The following is a 16167-nucleotide window of genomic DNA, read 5'->3' on the forward strand; positions in this document are numbered from 1 at the left end:
CTCTAGTACCTAACAAAGATCATAGCAAGTATAAAGCAGTCAGTAAATGTTGAATAAATACAGTAAAAATGAAAACGGAATTTATACCTTGGACTCTACAACTCTTGGACTCAAAAAAATAAAATAAAATAAAATAAAATGAAACTCTTGGACTCTAATTTATAACTTGGGAAAGAGACTTATTCTTAATCTCAACAATGCTGTAACTGCTCAAACCATGTTTGGAATGTCTTTCTTGGAATGGCCTTCACAGTCAGTTTTTAGGCAATGCGAGGTATACACCCAATCTTTTAAGCAAAACTTTCCACTCTATTATCTTAGACTATTTAGTTTTAGTTCCAAATTATTTAATACGCTCCTAAAAGCAAATTAATCCTTAAAATAAAAACACCTGCCATTGCTAAAGAGATCCAAAAGACTATGAGCCACAAGCTTCAAGCTTTCCCAAAAAAGCTTTGCACAGTATAAATCACTGGAAAGAATGTATACCCTGCCAAGGTGACTACTGTAAAGAGAATGCTCATTCTGCTGTGGAAGTTCTGTTTTCTAAAGAAAGCCGGGATCACTAGCACAGTGAAATCTCATTTAGCAGAACTTGTAATCATAGTGACAAAAGTCTGCGAAATGGGTTTTCAAATAATGCTTACTGTAAAACAACAGCAAAAGCCTGTTGTTCTATACTGCACTGGACAGGTGGCCACCAGCCTCTCTTACTTGAGCACACCCAGGGTATGTGGGAGCGGGAAGAATGTGAAGAGAGGAGCCAGAGGTTGGTTCTAGCCCAGTTCTGATTCCAACTGCATAACCCGGGGCACATGAGATAGCCTTCTAGGCCTTGGGTTGCTTTTTTTTTTTTCTTTTCATAACATAAAGTAATAGAAATAAATACCTGAGAATTCATTTAGTTCTAAAATAATCCCTCTTTTCCTTCCCCCCACCCTTTCCATCCACCTAGCAGAGATGTGCATTTTATTTTCTTTTTAATTTTTTTTTAACATTTATTATTGAGAGACAGAGAGGCACAGAGCATGAGCAGGGGAGGGGTAGAGAGAGGGGGAGACACAGAATCCGAAGCAGGCTCCAGGCTCTGAGCTGTCAGCACAGGGGCTCGAACTCACAAACTGCGAGATCATGACCTGAGCCGAAGTCGGTCACTTAACCAACTGAGCCACCCAGGCGCCCCCAAAGATGTGCATTTTAAAAGAAGAGCAATGGAAATCTCTAACAAATAAGCCTCGAAAGAGGTATTTATGAGTGGGCTCAATCCTCATTAATTGGGGGAGAGGAAAGGGTGATTTGTGGATATCAACTGTGCAGCAAATACCCACCCACACCCCATCTCCACTGCAATCAATGCCAACCAACTGGGGGCTCAATCAGAAATAAACATATATTGGGTTTCTAAAAACAACAGTCTTATTTTGCTATTTAAAAAAATTTTTGTAATGTTTATTTATTTTGAGAGAGAGGGAGAGAGAGAATGCATGCAAGCATGGGAGGGGCAGAGAGACAGGTAGAGAGAGAGAATCCCAAGCAGGTTCTGTGCTGTTAGCACAGAGCCCGATGCAGGGCTCAAACTCACAAAGCATGAGATCATGACCTGAGCCAAAATCAAGAGTCAGAGGCTTAACCGACTCAGCCACCCAGGCACCCCTTGTTTTACTATTTTAAGTTTTCCTAGTTGTAAGCTCCTTGAAGGCAGGGATGTCCTCATTTACATCCCTTTGCATTCTCCACAGTACCTACGAGAAGTAGTAATTGTTCGATGAACATATGTTGATTGAACTGTGAAAGCTTTGAGGATGTGTGCTATGTTTTTCCCATCTTTGAATTCCCAGAATATAGACTGGTGCATTTCAGCTCTTACTCTTACTCAGTTATCCAACATTGGATGCTACGTGCAGGGGATACAAAAATGAACAAGACAGACATACACAGTCCCTGTTCTCAGGGAGCTCACGTTCTCATGGAGGAAAGAGACAATGAAAAAGTGATAAATCAGGTATTCCCTGATTTTCACAAGTGCTCTGAGGAAATCTGGCAGAATGTGGAGCTAAAGGATAACAGGGGAAGTTCCTAACAGGAAGCTCTGGGAAAGTACTGTAAAGTGATATGTGTTAGAAGTACGCAATGTGAGTAGGCAGAAGGCGCATTTAGGAAAAGCAGCCCAGGATAGGGGAGCAGGTATTAGGGGTGAGCACTTCTCCCTATGACAGGATATGGCCCCAAATGCTCTGCCACAAGAGCAGTTAGGAAATTACTATGAAGCAATATTATCTCAGGGAGTATGGGGGGGGGGGGGTAAAAAAAAAAACCTGCTGGTCTCCCCAAGTCATCCCTAAAATATCACTGCTAAAATTATTCCCTGGCCTCACTGACACCACATCCACCTCTGTGGTGCCCCGGTTCCCCACTAGATGTCGGCACCAAGTTCACATTTCACACCCTTGAGCTCAAGGTTTTCATCACTCCACCTCTGCCCCAAGAGCCCTTTTTTCATCTCTGCCTCACAGCCCACTGCTGCCCAAGCCCATCTCTCATCAGCCCCATTGTCTCCTTGCCACCTATCAACCACAAGTTTAAGAGCACAAGAAACACCGTAAGGACACACAAAAAGAGCTTCAGCACTAGAGGGGCAAGGATGAAGAACAGTGGTGAACAGACCAGATGAATTTGGGCTCTGGGAAGCAGGCTCTTCTGTTCTGAGAGTCCAGAAGTAGAAGTTAAGGGACCTAATCTCAATTCTACCAGCAACTTTTAAAAATGATCCTATGGGCAAGCTACATTCCCCTTTCAAAGCCTCTCTTTCTAAAAAATGAAGAGGGTGAAAGAATACACCTAATGCTTCCTATGCTTTGCTTCTCTAGAAAACCAAGAGTTGAAGTGCAATCACTGGAACTTTTAGAAGGGAGAGTTGCAAATGGCCAGTATCAAACTCAAAAACTGAGTTTGCCAAAATAAATGATGGTAGAATAAGAAAGTGCGGTAGAATAAGCAAGTATTCAAGGAGATGGTGGGTTCAGATCCTGGCTCTGCATACTAGATACCTCCTATTGTCTCTTCCTCATCTGAAAAACAGGAACAAAGATAAAACCTGCCTCTTAAGAATTGTTGCAAGAAGACAACAATCTACATAAAACGCTCGGCATGAGGAGAGCATGTGAGAAAATGACAGTTATTACTATTAACAACATAACTGCTTACTGTGTGTCAGACACTAATTTCTCACTGGGGCTCTCTCTAATCTATGCTGCACATAACAAATCAAAACTCCAGGGGTGGGGCCCAGGAATCTGTTTATGTAATAAGATCCCCAGAGGATTCTGAGAACCAGCTGGATTTGGCAAACACTTCCCTGGAGCGTACCACATCAATTCAGTTGCATCTTACTTACCTAGTGCTTTGCTGATATGTTTATCCAGAATTCTCAACAAGGCATAAACTAGTACAAGGCTACTCTAAGATCTCACTTAACTAAATCTTACCGAACTCTAGGCACCCTTCCCCACATACAAGTTCACCCTAGCATGTCCAAAGTACAACAAACTGCCAGCCCAATTTCCTAAATCAGGGTTTCTAAAATCAAAGTTCAGGTAAGACAGATATCATGGAAGAGGATGTTAAGTGGGATGCAGACTATTTTTTTTTTAATAGTCACATATTTCCCAAGACCTTTCTATTTAAAAAGGTACCTTCTATTTTAACACAAGAGTACAGACCTTGAAACCATATACCTAGAATCTATCCAGCTCTGCCACTGGCTAGTTAGTGATCTTGGGAAAGTTATTTAACTATTATATTTCCTAACTATAAAACAGACTGATAATAGGACCTAGAGTGTTTACCTCAAGAGTTATTATGAGAATTAAGTTACTATATAAATTATGAGAATTAAGTAAGTTATTATATAAATTGAAGAGCGTAGAATAAAACTTGGCACATAATAAGCTTCATATATTAGCTGTTAGTATTATTATTCATGGCAAAAAGTACTGGTTTTCCATTTACACAATGATTTATATGCTCCCTTTAAAATTACTTTAGGGGCGTCTGGGTAGCTCAGTCGGTTAAGTATCTGACTCTTGATTTCAGCTCAGGTCATGATCTCATGGTCTGTGAGATTGAGCCCTGGTCGATCTGCTGACAGCACAGAGCCTGCTTGGGATTTTCTCTCTCTCAAAAACAAATAAATAAACATTGAAAAAAAAATAAAATTACTTTAAAAATTAGTCAATTTTAAGAATATATAAAGTCAATACTGGTAATATGAGATATAAGGATATAGTAAAAATCAAAAGGGTAAAAGTGAATTAAATAAAAACCAAAGCTTTGTATCAGGGGGGGAAAGCCAGGAGCTTAGAGAAAAAGATGTTACTAAAAGCAAGGTACTAAATGCATGTTACAAAAGCCTTGAAGAAGTAACTTCTCTTCTCTGGGCCTTGATTTTCTAGTGTGTAAAATGAAAACATTGAACCCTTCTGCTAGGCTCTAGGATTCTGAAGTTTGCATATAACCTACATTTCCCTTGTTACATTCAGAGCATTTTCCTCAGTGGGTAATGACAAAGGGCAAATGACAGCATAGGACTTGGAGAATGATCACTTGTGTGGGAAGAGGTTTCTTAGAAGTTTGTGCAACAGAGTTTGGCCTATAGTACTTGTGCATCAAGGAAAGAAAAGGAAAAGGAAAAAGCATTGTGAATAGAAAGGAGGTCTCATATGCAGTAAGCCATAAAGGTGGGAAGAGGGGAAGAACTATTTCTAAGCATTACTGTGCTTTCTTAAAGCCTGGAAAATATAACTTTGGATTGCTTCTGACTTAGTGCTAAGAAAATGGAATAAACAGAAGTGCCTGGCTAGCTCAGTCAGAGCAGCATGCGACTCTTGATCTTGGGGTTGTGAGTTTAAGCACTATGATGGGTGTAGAGATTACTAAGAAATAAAACCTTAAAACAACAACAACAACAACAACAACAACAAAACTAAGTACACGGACCAAGGTAATAATATATTTTGATGCAGTTTCACTTAAAACCATGGTGACTCAAAGGGCAAGCAAAAAGAAAGAAAACAGAAAAAGAGAGTTCTTAGTACCTGGATATGTCAGTCCAATACAGGAAGAAGGTTTTTCCCTACCTGCACAGAAATATATCTAAAAACCATCTTTGCACTTATGTAGATGAACCCTATTATTGATTCTTTGTGGCATCTCTTCCTAATTGTATGTTTTCCCTAAATTCCTGACTATATGTCCACCATCACATTATAACCCACTTCTCTAATCTCATTTCCAGTTGCTCCTCTTGATATGCTGTACTTCTTTTCTGTAGCTTAAATGAGCCACCCACCTGCTTCCCAGTAGCTACCCTGTGTTTTCTACCTTTAGGCTTTTACGTTACTTCCACTGCCTGGAATGCTCTGCCAGTCCATTTCACTTGTATTTCTATGAGTCCAAAATCTACCATACAATGGAGAGGCAATATAACGAAGTATTAAGATCATGAACTCGGGAGCAGAGTGCCTGAGTTCTTATCTCTGCTCCACCATTCACTAGCTGAATGGCCTAGGAATGCCACTTAACCTCTCTGTGCCTCAAGTGCCTCATCTGAAACCAGTGATAATTACAGTAAATCACCTGAAGGCATTGTGGTTAAAATGAATGGGTTAATACACAGAAGGGGCTTAGAGGAGCGTTTAGCACATAGTGAAAGCATCAGCTATTATGACACTGACAACACATGATGAGGACGAGGTGAAGACTCAGGTCATATGCTCTGTCCTCCACAGAGCATTCCCTGAACCTCCTGTCTGGAAGAAATCATTATCTCCTTTGAGTTCCTACAGTACTATTAACTGTCACCGCTCTTAGAATACTTCTAATTTTATATTATTTATACATGTTGTCTCCCTTACTTGACTTTAAGTTTCCTGAGAGCAAAATCCACCTCTGACTTGTCTCTTATCACCTACAGTTCCTAATACAATGCCCTGATCATAGTATCTACTCAAACATTTGTGAACAGGGAGATATTTGGTCATGAGAAGGATATTTCTGCCAGCATACAGGGCCTTAACCATTCTTACCACAACATCTTCCAAGATTTTAGTAGGGCAAGGTCTAGAATGAAATTCAAAGTGTTCATCCTCAGATTTCTTCTTGGACTCCCGCTCCTGGATTCTTTTCTCAATTTCCAAATCAAAGCCAATAGGCTGAGTGGGTGGCTTCACAGGTGGTTTCTTGGGCAAGATGGGCCCACCTTCAAGAATTCTGGGATCAAGTTCCCGTGCTTTGAATTTGTATCTGTAAGATAAGAGTTTAAATGACACCACAAAAAAAATTTTTTTAATAAAATAAAAATTACACAAACAACAAAGCAGGTCTAAAACAGAAAAATAATTATTATGATTACCCAAGCACAGCAAAATTTTGACTCATTCCATAGCCATTGTCTCTACCTCCATAACAAAGAATAAAGGAGCCAGTCCTAACACTCTTACCACTTTAAAGACTGGGATTTCTCTTCCCAGAGGAAGCTGCCCCTCCTCAAAAGAAGTGCAAAAAGGAATGAAAGAAGGATACAGGAGACAAACTCCAGTGCTAACCACACTTTGTTCCAGTTTCCTCCACCAATAATAGCTGTAATGAGCCCTTGGGTAGCCATAAAGGGTGGGATCTACCTCAACTAAGTTCAGAGGACACTCCTTAGTTGGAATCCTGAGTAAGTTTGCCTACCCCCTTCGTTTTTACCACTTGATGTTCCAGGATATCTGCATATTCCCACTTCTCTCTTTTTTTTTTTTAATATTTTATTTTTAAGTAAACTCTACATCCAGCATGGGACTCATACAACCCTGTGATCAAAAGTCCCATGCTCTACCAACTAAGCCAGCCAGGTGCCTCCCACCCCCCCCCCCTTTCTAATTTTTTAATCACAGAGGCAGGGGCACAGACTACAGAGCCTATAACTCAAATGCCATAAATTCCCATGACAAGAAAAACAGCAACTATCCCCATTATAGAACTGAAAAGAAAGCAGCCAAGGGCGCCTGGGTGGCTCAATCGGTTAAGCGTCTGACTCTTAGTTTTGGCTCAGGTCATGATTTCATGGTTGGTGAGTTCAAGCCCCACATCAGGGTCTGCGCTGACAGCATGGAGCCTGCTTGGGATTCTCTCCCTCCCTCTCTCTCTCTGGCCCTCCCCTACTTGCACTCTCTCTCTCTCAAAATAAATAAATAAAACTAAAAAAAACCCAAAACGTACATATATATGTACATATATACGCACATACGTATGATTGAAAAGAAAGCAGGCAGATTCTTGGAACTCTTCCTCAAATACTGCCAGTTGGACTTACTGTTGCAGTTTCTCAAGCTCCTCAGCCTCCTGATCCGCTGCACTTTTGCAGGTCACTGGCCTTGTGCGCTGTTTGGTTTGCAGCACAGGAGTCTGTGGGTCTCTGGATATCTTGACCACAGCAGACTTGGAGGGTAACAGAGCTGTAAACCAAGATCACAGACATTCACCTAGCTCCCAAGGCTCCCAGCACACTATAGGTGCTGACTCAGCTAGGCAGCTCAGAGATGACAAATCAGAGGGGCTGTCCTCCACACTCAGCTCAGCTCACGTCAGTCAACCTGACAAACATGCAGCCCCTTCTTCCCTGTCACTCTTTACTGAGGGGTATGATGAAGGTAGTCTTTGGTTAAACTCTACTATCATCTTCTGAACTTAAAATCCATTTGTGTCTGATGGATTCCTTATCACTGCACAGGCATGTACTGCCTTTCTATTCACAATGCCAACTATTTTGCTTATTACTGACACATAAGACTTTTGTTTATTCCAGCTTTAAAATAAGGCCTTTCTAAAGATCAAGTAATGACTCCCAATTTTGTGAATTTCCTAAATGCGTCTACATCAAAACATCACGACCGGTTCAAAGAAAGTCAAATAGAGAAAGTAAAAAGACTACGTCAAAGCATCAATCTTAAGACTATCACTACCATTCATAGACAATATTGATTACCTGACCAGAGGCAACCTTGTCAATTTTCATAATTACGTGGAATGAGTCCTCTAATTTAGATCTGGCCACATAACAGCAGGAGATACAAACCAAATCTATTAATTTTAGAAATAAGTCAGCCTTCCAACCAACGGAATGGGAAAAGATATTTGCAAATGACATATCGGACAAAGGGCTAGTATCCAAAATCTATAAAGAGCTCACCAAACTCCACACCCGAAAAACAAATAACCCAGTGAAGAAATGGGCAGAAAACATGAATAGACACTTCTCTAAAGAAGACATCCAGATGGCCAACAGGCACATGAAAAGATGCTTAACGTCGCTCCTCATCAGGGAAATACAAATCAAAACCACACTCAGATATCACCTCACGCCAGTCAGAGTGGCCAAAATGAACAAATCAGGAGACTATAAATGCTGGAGAGGATGTGGAGAAACGGGAACCCTCTTGCACTGTTGGTGGGAATGCAAACTGGTGCAGCCACTCTGGAAAACAGTGTGGAGGTTCCTCAGAAAATTAAAAATAGACCTACCCTATGACCCAGCAATAGCACTGCTAGGAATTTACCCAAGGGATACAGGAGTACTGATGCATAGGGGCACTTGTACCCCAGTGTTTATAGCAGCACTTTCAACAATAGCCAAACTATGGAAAGAGCCTAAATGTCCATCAACTGAGGAATGGAGAAAGAAATTGTGGTTTATAAACACAATGGAGTACTACATGGCAATGAGAAAGAACGAAATATGGCCCTTTGTAGCAACGTGGATGGAACTGGAGAGTGTGATGCTAAGTGAAATAAGCCATACAGAGAAAGACAGATACCATATGTTTTCACTCTTATGTGGATCCTGAGAAACTTAACAGAAACCCATGGGGGAGGGGAAGGAAAAAAAAAAAAGAGGTTAGAGGGGGAGATAGCCAAAGCATAAGCGACTCTTAAAAACTGAGAACAAACTGAGGGTTGATGGGGGGTGGGAGGAAGGGGAGGGTGGGTGATGGGTATTGAGGAGGGCACCTTTTGGGATGAGCACTGGGTATTGTATGGAAACCAATTTGACAATAAATTTCATATATTGAAAAAAAAAAAAAGAAAGAAGTCAGCCTTCAAGTATACGTATAACAATTATTTATAACTACATAAAGTTTTAAATAATCATTGCAGAAAATACACCATCCACAAAAATAAACTCAAAATAGATTAAGGACCTAAATGTGAGATCTGAAATCATAAAAGTCCTAGAAAAGAGCACAAACAGTAATTTCTCTGACATTGGCCGCAGCAACATTTTTCTAAATATGCCTGCCAAGGCAAGGGAAATACAAGCAAAAATAAACTATTGGAACTATGTCAAAGTAAAAAGCTTTTGCATAGCAAAGGAAACAACAAAACTAAAAGACAACCTATGAAGGGGAAAAGATACTTGCAAACAACATATCCAATTAAGAGTTAGTATCCAAAATACATAAAGAACTTATACAACTCAACACCAACACCAAAAAAACACACACAAAACAAACAAACAAACCCACAAAAACCCAATAATCTAAAAATGGGCAAAAGACATGAGCAGACATTTCTCCACAAAAGACATACAGATGGCCAAGGGACACATGAAAAGACGTTCATCACTCATCATCAGGAAAACGCAAATCAAAAAACTACAATGAGAGATCACCTTACACCTGTCAGAATGGCTAAATCAAAAACATAAGAAACACAAGTGTTAGCAAGGATGTGGAGAAAAAGGAACCCTCGTGCACTGTTGGTAGGAATGCAAACTAATAGAGCCACTGTGGAAAACAGTACAGAGCGTCATCAAAAAATTAAAAATAGAACTACCATGTGATCCAGTAATTCCACTACTGGGTATTTACCCAAAGAATACAAAAACACTAATTTGAAAAGATATATGCACCCCTATGTTTAATGTAGCATTATTTACAATACCAAATTATGGAAGCAGCCCAAGGTGTCCACTGACAGATGAATGGATATATATATAACAGAATATTACTCAGCCATAAAAAAGAATGAAATCTTGCCATTGGCAACAACATGGTTGGATCTAGAGAATATAATGCTAAATGAAATAAATCAAAGACAAATACCATTTGATTTCACTCATATATGGAATTAAAAAAAATAAAACAAAGGAAAAAAGAGACAAACCAAAACCAGATTCTTAACTATAGAGAAAAAAAAATGATGGTTACCTGGGGGGAGGTGGGTGGGAAATGGGTGAAATAGGTGAAGGGAGTTAAGAGTATACTTATCATGATGAGCACTGAGGAATGTATAGAATTGCTGAATCACTATAACTGAAACTAATACAACACCATATGTTAACCATATTGGAATTAAAAAAAAATTTTTTTAATTGCAGGAAATAATTTTTTTTCTGTTTGCCAGGGCCAAGATTCTAAAAGCAGGGCATATCAGACTCTAGAAGTCATATTATTATTTGGAAAGTCATGTTTAATATTTAAATTTCCACTAGGATAAAAAAAAGACATTTCACTATTTTTGTAATCTAAAATTTGACAAATGACCCCTGGAATATAATAACAATATTAATGCTGTACTTAAAGAAGCTTGCCTGGCTGCACTAAACAATGCCAATGCAAGGGCAGAAAACACTGAGACCTTCAAAGGCAAAACAACAAAATCCTGCTTTATCCAGAATGCTAGTCCTACATTCTAGACAACTATTTTACATGACTTCCATTTCTCAAACTTCTCTACTTTCCTTCTTGCAGTAATTATTTTCATAAAGACAAAAGCTAAGAGATTAGAATCCTCTCATGTGTTCATCCCAAACCTACAAACCCTCTGGCATTTGCACCCATTCTTCTCTCTCCTACCCTCCCTTCAAAGAACAACCACTCCACCTGAGCTAAGTATCCCTCCTCCACCTGCTGGCACAGGGTCAATCACTGGTTATCTCCTTTCTGCCCTGGTTCTTCAACTTTTTTCACTGCCAGGGACTTCTCAGCTTACAGACATGCTCTACCTATCTCCCACGTCTCTTCACTCTTGTGTGTCCCTCTACATTCGTTACACTTACCGTAATCTATAGTGCTCTGTTTCTCTCACTGAATTAGAAACTTAATGTTGAGCAGCACCAAGTCCATTTTGTTCACTGCTATAACTCCTACACTTCTATACCTGGTTTATAGTGGTGAAATTTGTTGAATGGTTGAACAAAAAGCACACAACCCTGAATGAATGGAATGCTTCCATTTTCTATAGTTAAGTAGCCGCACCAACACACCCTGACAAGTGGCAAAGGTATAATACCTGGCCAATTATTGACCAGGAGGATCAAGGTGGTTGATGTATATAAGTAGAGAGATAGCCAGAGCGGGGAGTACAAAGATGCTCAACTGTGCACTTCTTGTCTGCATGTAGGCATATGCCATACTTTAGTTCAAAAGCTAGGATTTCAACTAAAGGCAAATTTACGTAAGCAAATGAAATCCTAGGGGAGGCTCCAACCAGCTATAATGTTGATATGAAACTTACTATCATCCTTCTTGCTCCTCAAGTGATATCTGTTAGGGGTTCGTTTATGAAAGGCTTCAACCTGCTGTGCGAGGGGCACGTACGTAGAAGTTGTTTCATCAAATGTTCTTTTCTTTCCTTGGGACAGGTTGAATGGCTTAATAATGGTGCACCCCTTAGTCACTCGAGCCTGTAAAGAAAGTTGGTCCTCAAATGAAGTGTTTTGGAAGAGCTCAGATCTACCATAAGCCGCATATTCAACACAGAGGATCAAAAGAAAAAAGGACTGTGGTAAAGTCAAGATTATTATGGGGCGCCTGGGTGGCTCAGTCGGTTAAGTGTCCGACTTCAGCTCAGGTCGTGATCTCCCAGTTCATGAGTTCAAGCCCCGCATCGGGCTCTGTGCTGACAGCTCAGAGCCTGAAGCCTGCTTTGGATTCTGTGTCTCCCTCTCTCTGCTCTGCCCCTGCTCATGCTCTCTCACTCTCTCTCTCAGAAATAAAGAAATGTTAAAAAAAATTTGTTTTTTTTTTTTTAAATAAAAAGTCAAGATTATTATTCCTAAATTTGTCAGTCCTTGAGCAAAGGTTAAAACTAGTCTGTTCCCCAAAAAAAAAAAAAAAAAAAAAAAAAAAAAAAAAACTAGTCTGTTCCCACCTTTTAAAAAAGGGAGAAAGGGGCTGGGGGAGCGCCTGGGGAGCTTAGCTGGTTAAGTGTCCAACTCTTGATTTCAGCTCACGTCATATCTCACAGTTTGTGGGTTTGAGCCATGTGGCTCAAAGCCACGTTCATGGGTTCTGCGCTGACAGCATGAGCCTGCTTAGGATTCTCTGTCTCCCTCTCTTTCTTCCCCTCTCCTGCTTAAGCACCTGTGCATGCTCACTCTCTTCTCTCAAAAATAAACATTAAAAAGAAGGGAGAAAGGATCTAGGGCTTAACAAATTATCTGTTCTGTAATAGTTAATAAGGTGATTTTTTTTCTCCAAGCATGTCAGTGTTTTGAAGCCAGCAAGAACAAGTTTTCTGAAAATTAGAAGGGAAAAAAAGCTGCAAAGGTATTCCCCTCACCCTTAATCCCATTAAGAAAAAATTGATTTGGGTTCTGGGTCTGGATCAGGTCAGGCAACTGCCTGAATCAGAATCTCTGCAGACATCCTCCCCAAAACTGAGTGATGAAGGAGTCTAGTCCTTGGATGATTAACTTTCATAAAATTAGTCTCTGATTAGAAACAAAACTCTTTAAGGACCTACATCTCAAAGGAAGAAGCACAACACCAGGGTTTAAGACTGCAAAGGACTGACTTCAACAAGTAATGATGCTTACTGCAAATGCAAGAAGAAATTCTTAGTATTAGAATTTTTAGGGATGCCTGGGTGGTGCAGTCAGTTAAGTGTCCATCTCTTGATCTTGGCTTAGGTCATGATCTCTCGGTTCATGAGTTCAAGCCCCACATCCCCACATCAGTTCCTGTACTGATGGTGCAGAGCCTGCTTGGGATTCTGTCTCTCCTTCTCTTTGCCTCTCCCCTGCTTGTGTGCCCTCTCTCTCTCTCTCTCAAATAAATAAAACTTACAAAAAATATTTTTTAGAATTTTTAAGTAGGATTCTTATCATTTTGTTAGATTTGAATGGTCTGCCCCAACCCCATTTCTTCCATAAGCCCTGTCATATATTGCACAAAACTTTGTAAACACAAGATTTTTTCAAGAATTTTGTAAGAGCACAAGCTGTAGCAAGCTGGCACCTACAATTTGCCACACAGAATTCTAAGTGCTTTATGTACATTCTTTTTCTATTTTTTTTTTATGTTTATTTTTGAGAGAGGCACAGAGTATGAGCAGGGGAGGGGCAGAGAGAGGGAGACACAGAATTTGAAACAGGCTACAGCTCTGAGCTGTCAGCACAGAGCCTGATGCAGTCTCAAACTCACAAACCGTGAGATCATGACCTGAGCTGAAGTCAGATGCTTAACCACCCATGCACTCCGCTTTCTTTCTTTCTTTTTTTTTTTTTTAAAGTTTATTAACTATTTTGAGAGACAGAGAGAGAAAGTGCATGTGTGCACAAGTGGGGAAGGGGCAGAGAGAGAGAGGGAGAAAGAGTATCTCAAGCAGTTTCCGCACTGTCAGGCAGAGCTTGGTGAGGGGTTCAATCTCACAAATGTGAGATCATGACCTGTTCCAAGATCAAGAGTCAGATGCTTAAATGACTGAGTTACCAGGAGCTCCATATGTACATCCTTAATTCAGTTTTCACAGCAACTTAAGATGCTTCCCAGAGAGGCCGCATGACTTCTCCAAGATCACATAGCTAATGGGGCAAAGTGAGGGTTTAGAGCTACCTTAACTCAAAAACACGCTTCTCTCAATTATAGTGACCACAAGTAGTGCACCCGAAATCCTCCCTGAATTAGTAACAAGAATATCCATTTAGCCCATCAACTTACAGGAGACGGAGGATGCTTTCGCAGTTCAGATGTAAAATTCACTTCCTTATATTCCTCCTGGTTCTTAGGATGTTGTTTGATTCGCTCGTCTGTGCGGAAGTGAAAGTCAACTGATTTGGTTACCTGGCTCACTGATTTCTTCACAGGTTGCCCTGAGTAAGAAGCAGAGTAAAACACACAGGTAACACTAAGAATAGAGAATATCAGTAAATCCCCTTTATCCAGTCCTTTTGATATTTCTATCATCATGGATCTTAATATTGTTCACTCTCTACACATAGCCCCAAATTTGAATCAGTGCTCAAGGACACTACTTACTATATGTACCTTATTCATTGAGCACTACTGGTGTGAGGACCTCTGGTCAGAGGCAAACTGCAAAGAGGTAGAACAGGGGAGAAGAATCCCATCTCCTAGGTGTAGTTATAGCTCTGGACACACGGTAACTGGAATACTTTTGACAAGAAAGGCTATGAATTGTCTTAAAAAGCACACTTAACATGTCTATGAAGGAAATCCTATAAACTCCAGGGGTGCTTTTTCAACTCAGTATTCAGGGCTTTATAGCTTTGACTCCACCAATAATAACTCTATGTATGCCAGAGCAAAGCAGAACTCTGACCCTTTCGCTCCCTCAGTCCTACTTGTCCTCTGTAGCTACAAGTGGATTCGCTCAGCTGTCTTTTCCTCTGTCTAAAATTAAAATGGGAAAACAACAATAAAAAACTGGCATGCCCAATGGCTTTATCTTCTGTCTCAATCATAATTCCTTCTTTTTCTAATACAAAGAAAAAGAATTAGAAAGGAAAAGGAGAGAGGAATCAGTTATCCTTGAAGAAATGAGGGAAGTTTTCATGGAAAGGGGCCTCAAAAAATGGGTGTGAGTTCTACAGTTAGAGACAGAGAGCCACAGTGCGCTCTAAGAAAGGTCTGGTGTATATATATAATACCCCCCCCCATTTTTTTTAAGTAACCTCTATGCCCAATATGGGGGCTTGAACTCACGATCCTGAGACCAAGAGTCACATGCTCTGTCAACTGAACCAGCCAGGCGCCCTAGTCTGGTGTATATAAAACGTTCTAGGGAACAATCATTGGGATATAAAGAATATCCATGTCCAGCTTTCTAACAAACATACCTTTTTCTACTGGCTACTAACCAATAAAGACTTTTATCCTTTAGAGACTTCAAAAACCCTACCAAGATTATGGGAAGGACCCCTCATAAATCAGAATCAACCAGAGCCAAGCTGACCTATTCCTGCAAGAGCAAGTTTCTTGAATTCTTCATTCTTTTTCCGCATCTCCATCACCTCCTGTTGCATTTTCATTCTCTTCTCCAACTCTTGCTCCTCAGTACTTTTTAGAATCTTTTGCCTAAAGGGAAAATCAGTAAAGGAGGTAAGAGAGGAGAGAAGAAAGAGGCTCCTGATTCAAAACAGTCTAAGGGTATTACAGACAAGATTTTTAACCTGTGATAAAATAATCATCAAAGCCAAAAAGGATTATCTGATAAATCGATACTGACTTAATTATGTAACAGTATGAAAAAAAACAAAAAAAAAAAAAAAACAAAAAAACCAAGATGCACAAGTTATAACGATATTGAAAATTTTTCAAAAAGAAAGCTAAAATTGACTATAGAAGATATTACAAAAGACATAAATTTGACTATACAATGATCAGCTTTTAGGCCACAAGAAAAAGTAGGATTAAAATACCAGTAGAATGGGGAAAATATTTGCAAGAAATATGACAAAAGACTAACATATGTAAAATATACACTGTGATGGAGAAGAGAGACTTAGGAGTGAAACCAGCTAGAGTTCAAATCCCAACCATCATTTCATTTTCTACCTATGTGCTCTTGAGAAAAATATTTAATCCCTCTGAGACTCAGTTTTCTCCACTGTAAAATGAGGAATATATTCATCCCCACAGAATATTTGGTGACTATTAAATCGGGTGTTTCCCAAGTACCTGACACATAGCAAAAGTTCAATTTAGAGTAATCATTCTTAACAATGAGACTATCACTAATACCACATACAGATAAACAGAAAAGGAAATAGACAATCCACCCAAGAGGAAATATGGAAAAGATGTTCACAATAACAGTAATATAATCCTATCAGCAATCAAATAAAAATTAAAATAAGTTGATGCCATCAACATTTTATCAAGT

The 16167-nt window shown here is 39.8% G+C and overlaps 1 protein-coding gene across 4 annotated transcripts in view; it reads right to left on the reverse strand.

The window, feature by feature from the left end:
• The window catches only part of TPX2 (TPX2 microtubule nucleation factor), a 59132-nt gene that overhangs the window by 10603 nt on the left and 32362 nt on the right, over positions 1-16167 (reverse strand). For all 4 annotated transcript variants that reach the window (XM_030309848.2, XM_032592587.1, XM_030309846.1 and 1 more), the window contains 5 exons: positions 15238-15359; positions 13983-14134; positions 11557-11725; positions 7355-7496; positions 6084-6300 (listed from right to left, as the gene is read on the reverse strand). In XM_030309848.2, coding sequence (XP_030165708.1) covers positions 6084-6300; positions 7355-7496; positions 11557-11725; positions 13983-14134; positions 15238-15359 — 802 coding nt within the window. The remainder of the gene's footprint in view (positions 1-6083; positions 6301-7354; positions 7497-11556; positions 11726-13982; positions 14135-15237; positions 15360-16167) is intronic.

This window comes from Lynx canadensis, chromosome A3 (genome assembly GCF_007474595.2).
Source record: "Lynx canadensis isolate LIC74 chromosome A3, mLynCan4.pri.v2, whole genome shotgun sequence".
NCBI classification, from domain to species: Eukaryota; Metazoa; Chordata; class Mammalia; order Carnivora; family Felidae; genus Lynx; species Lynx canadensis.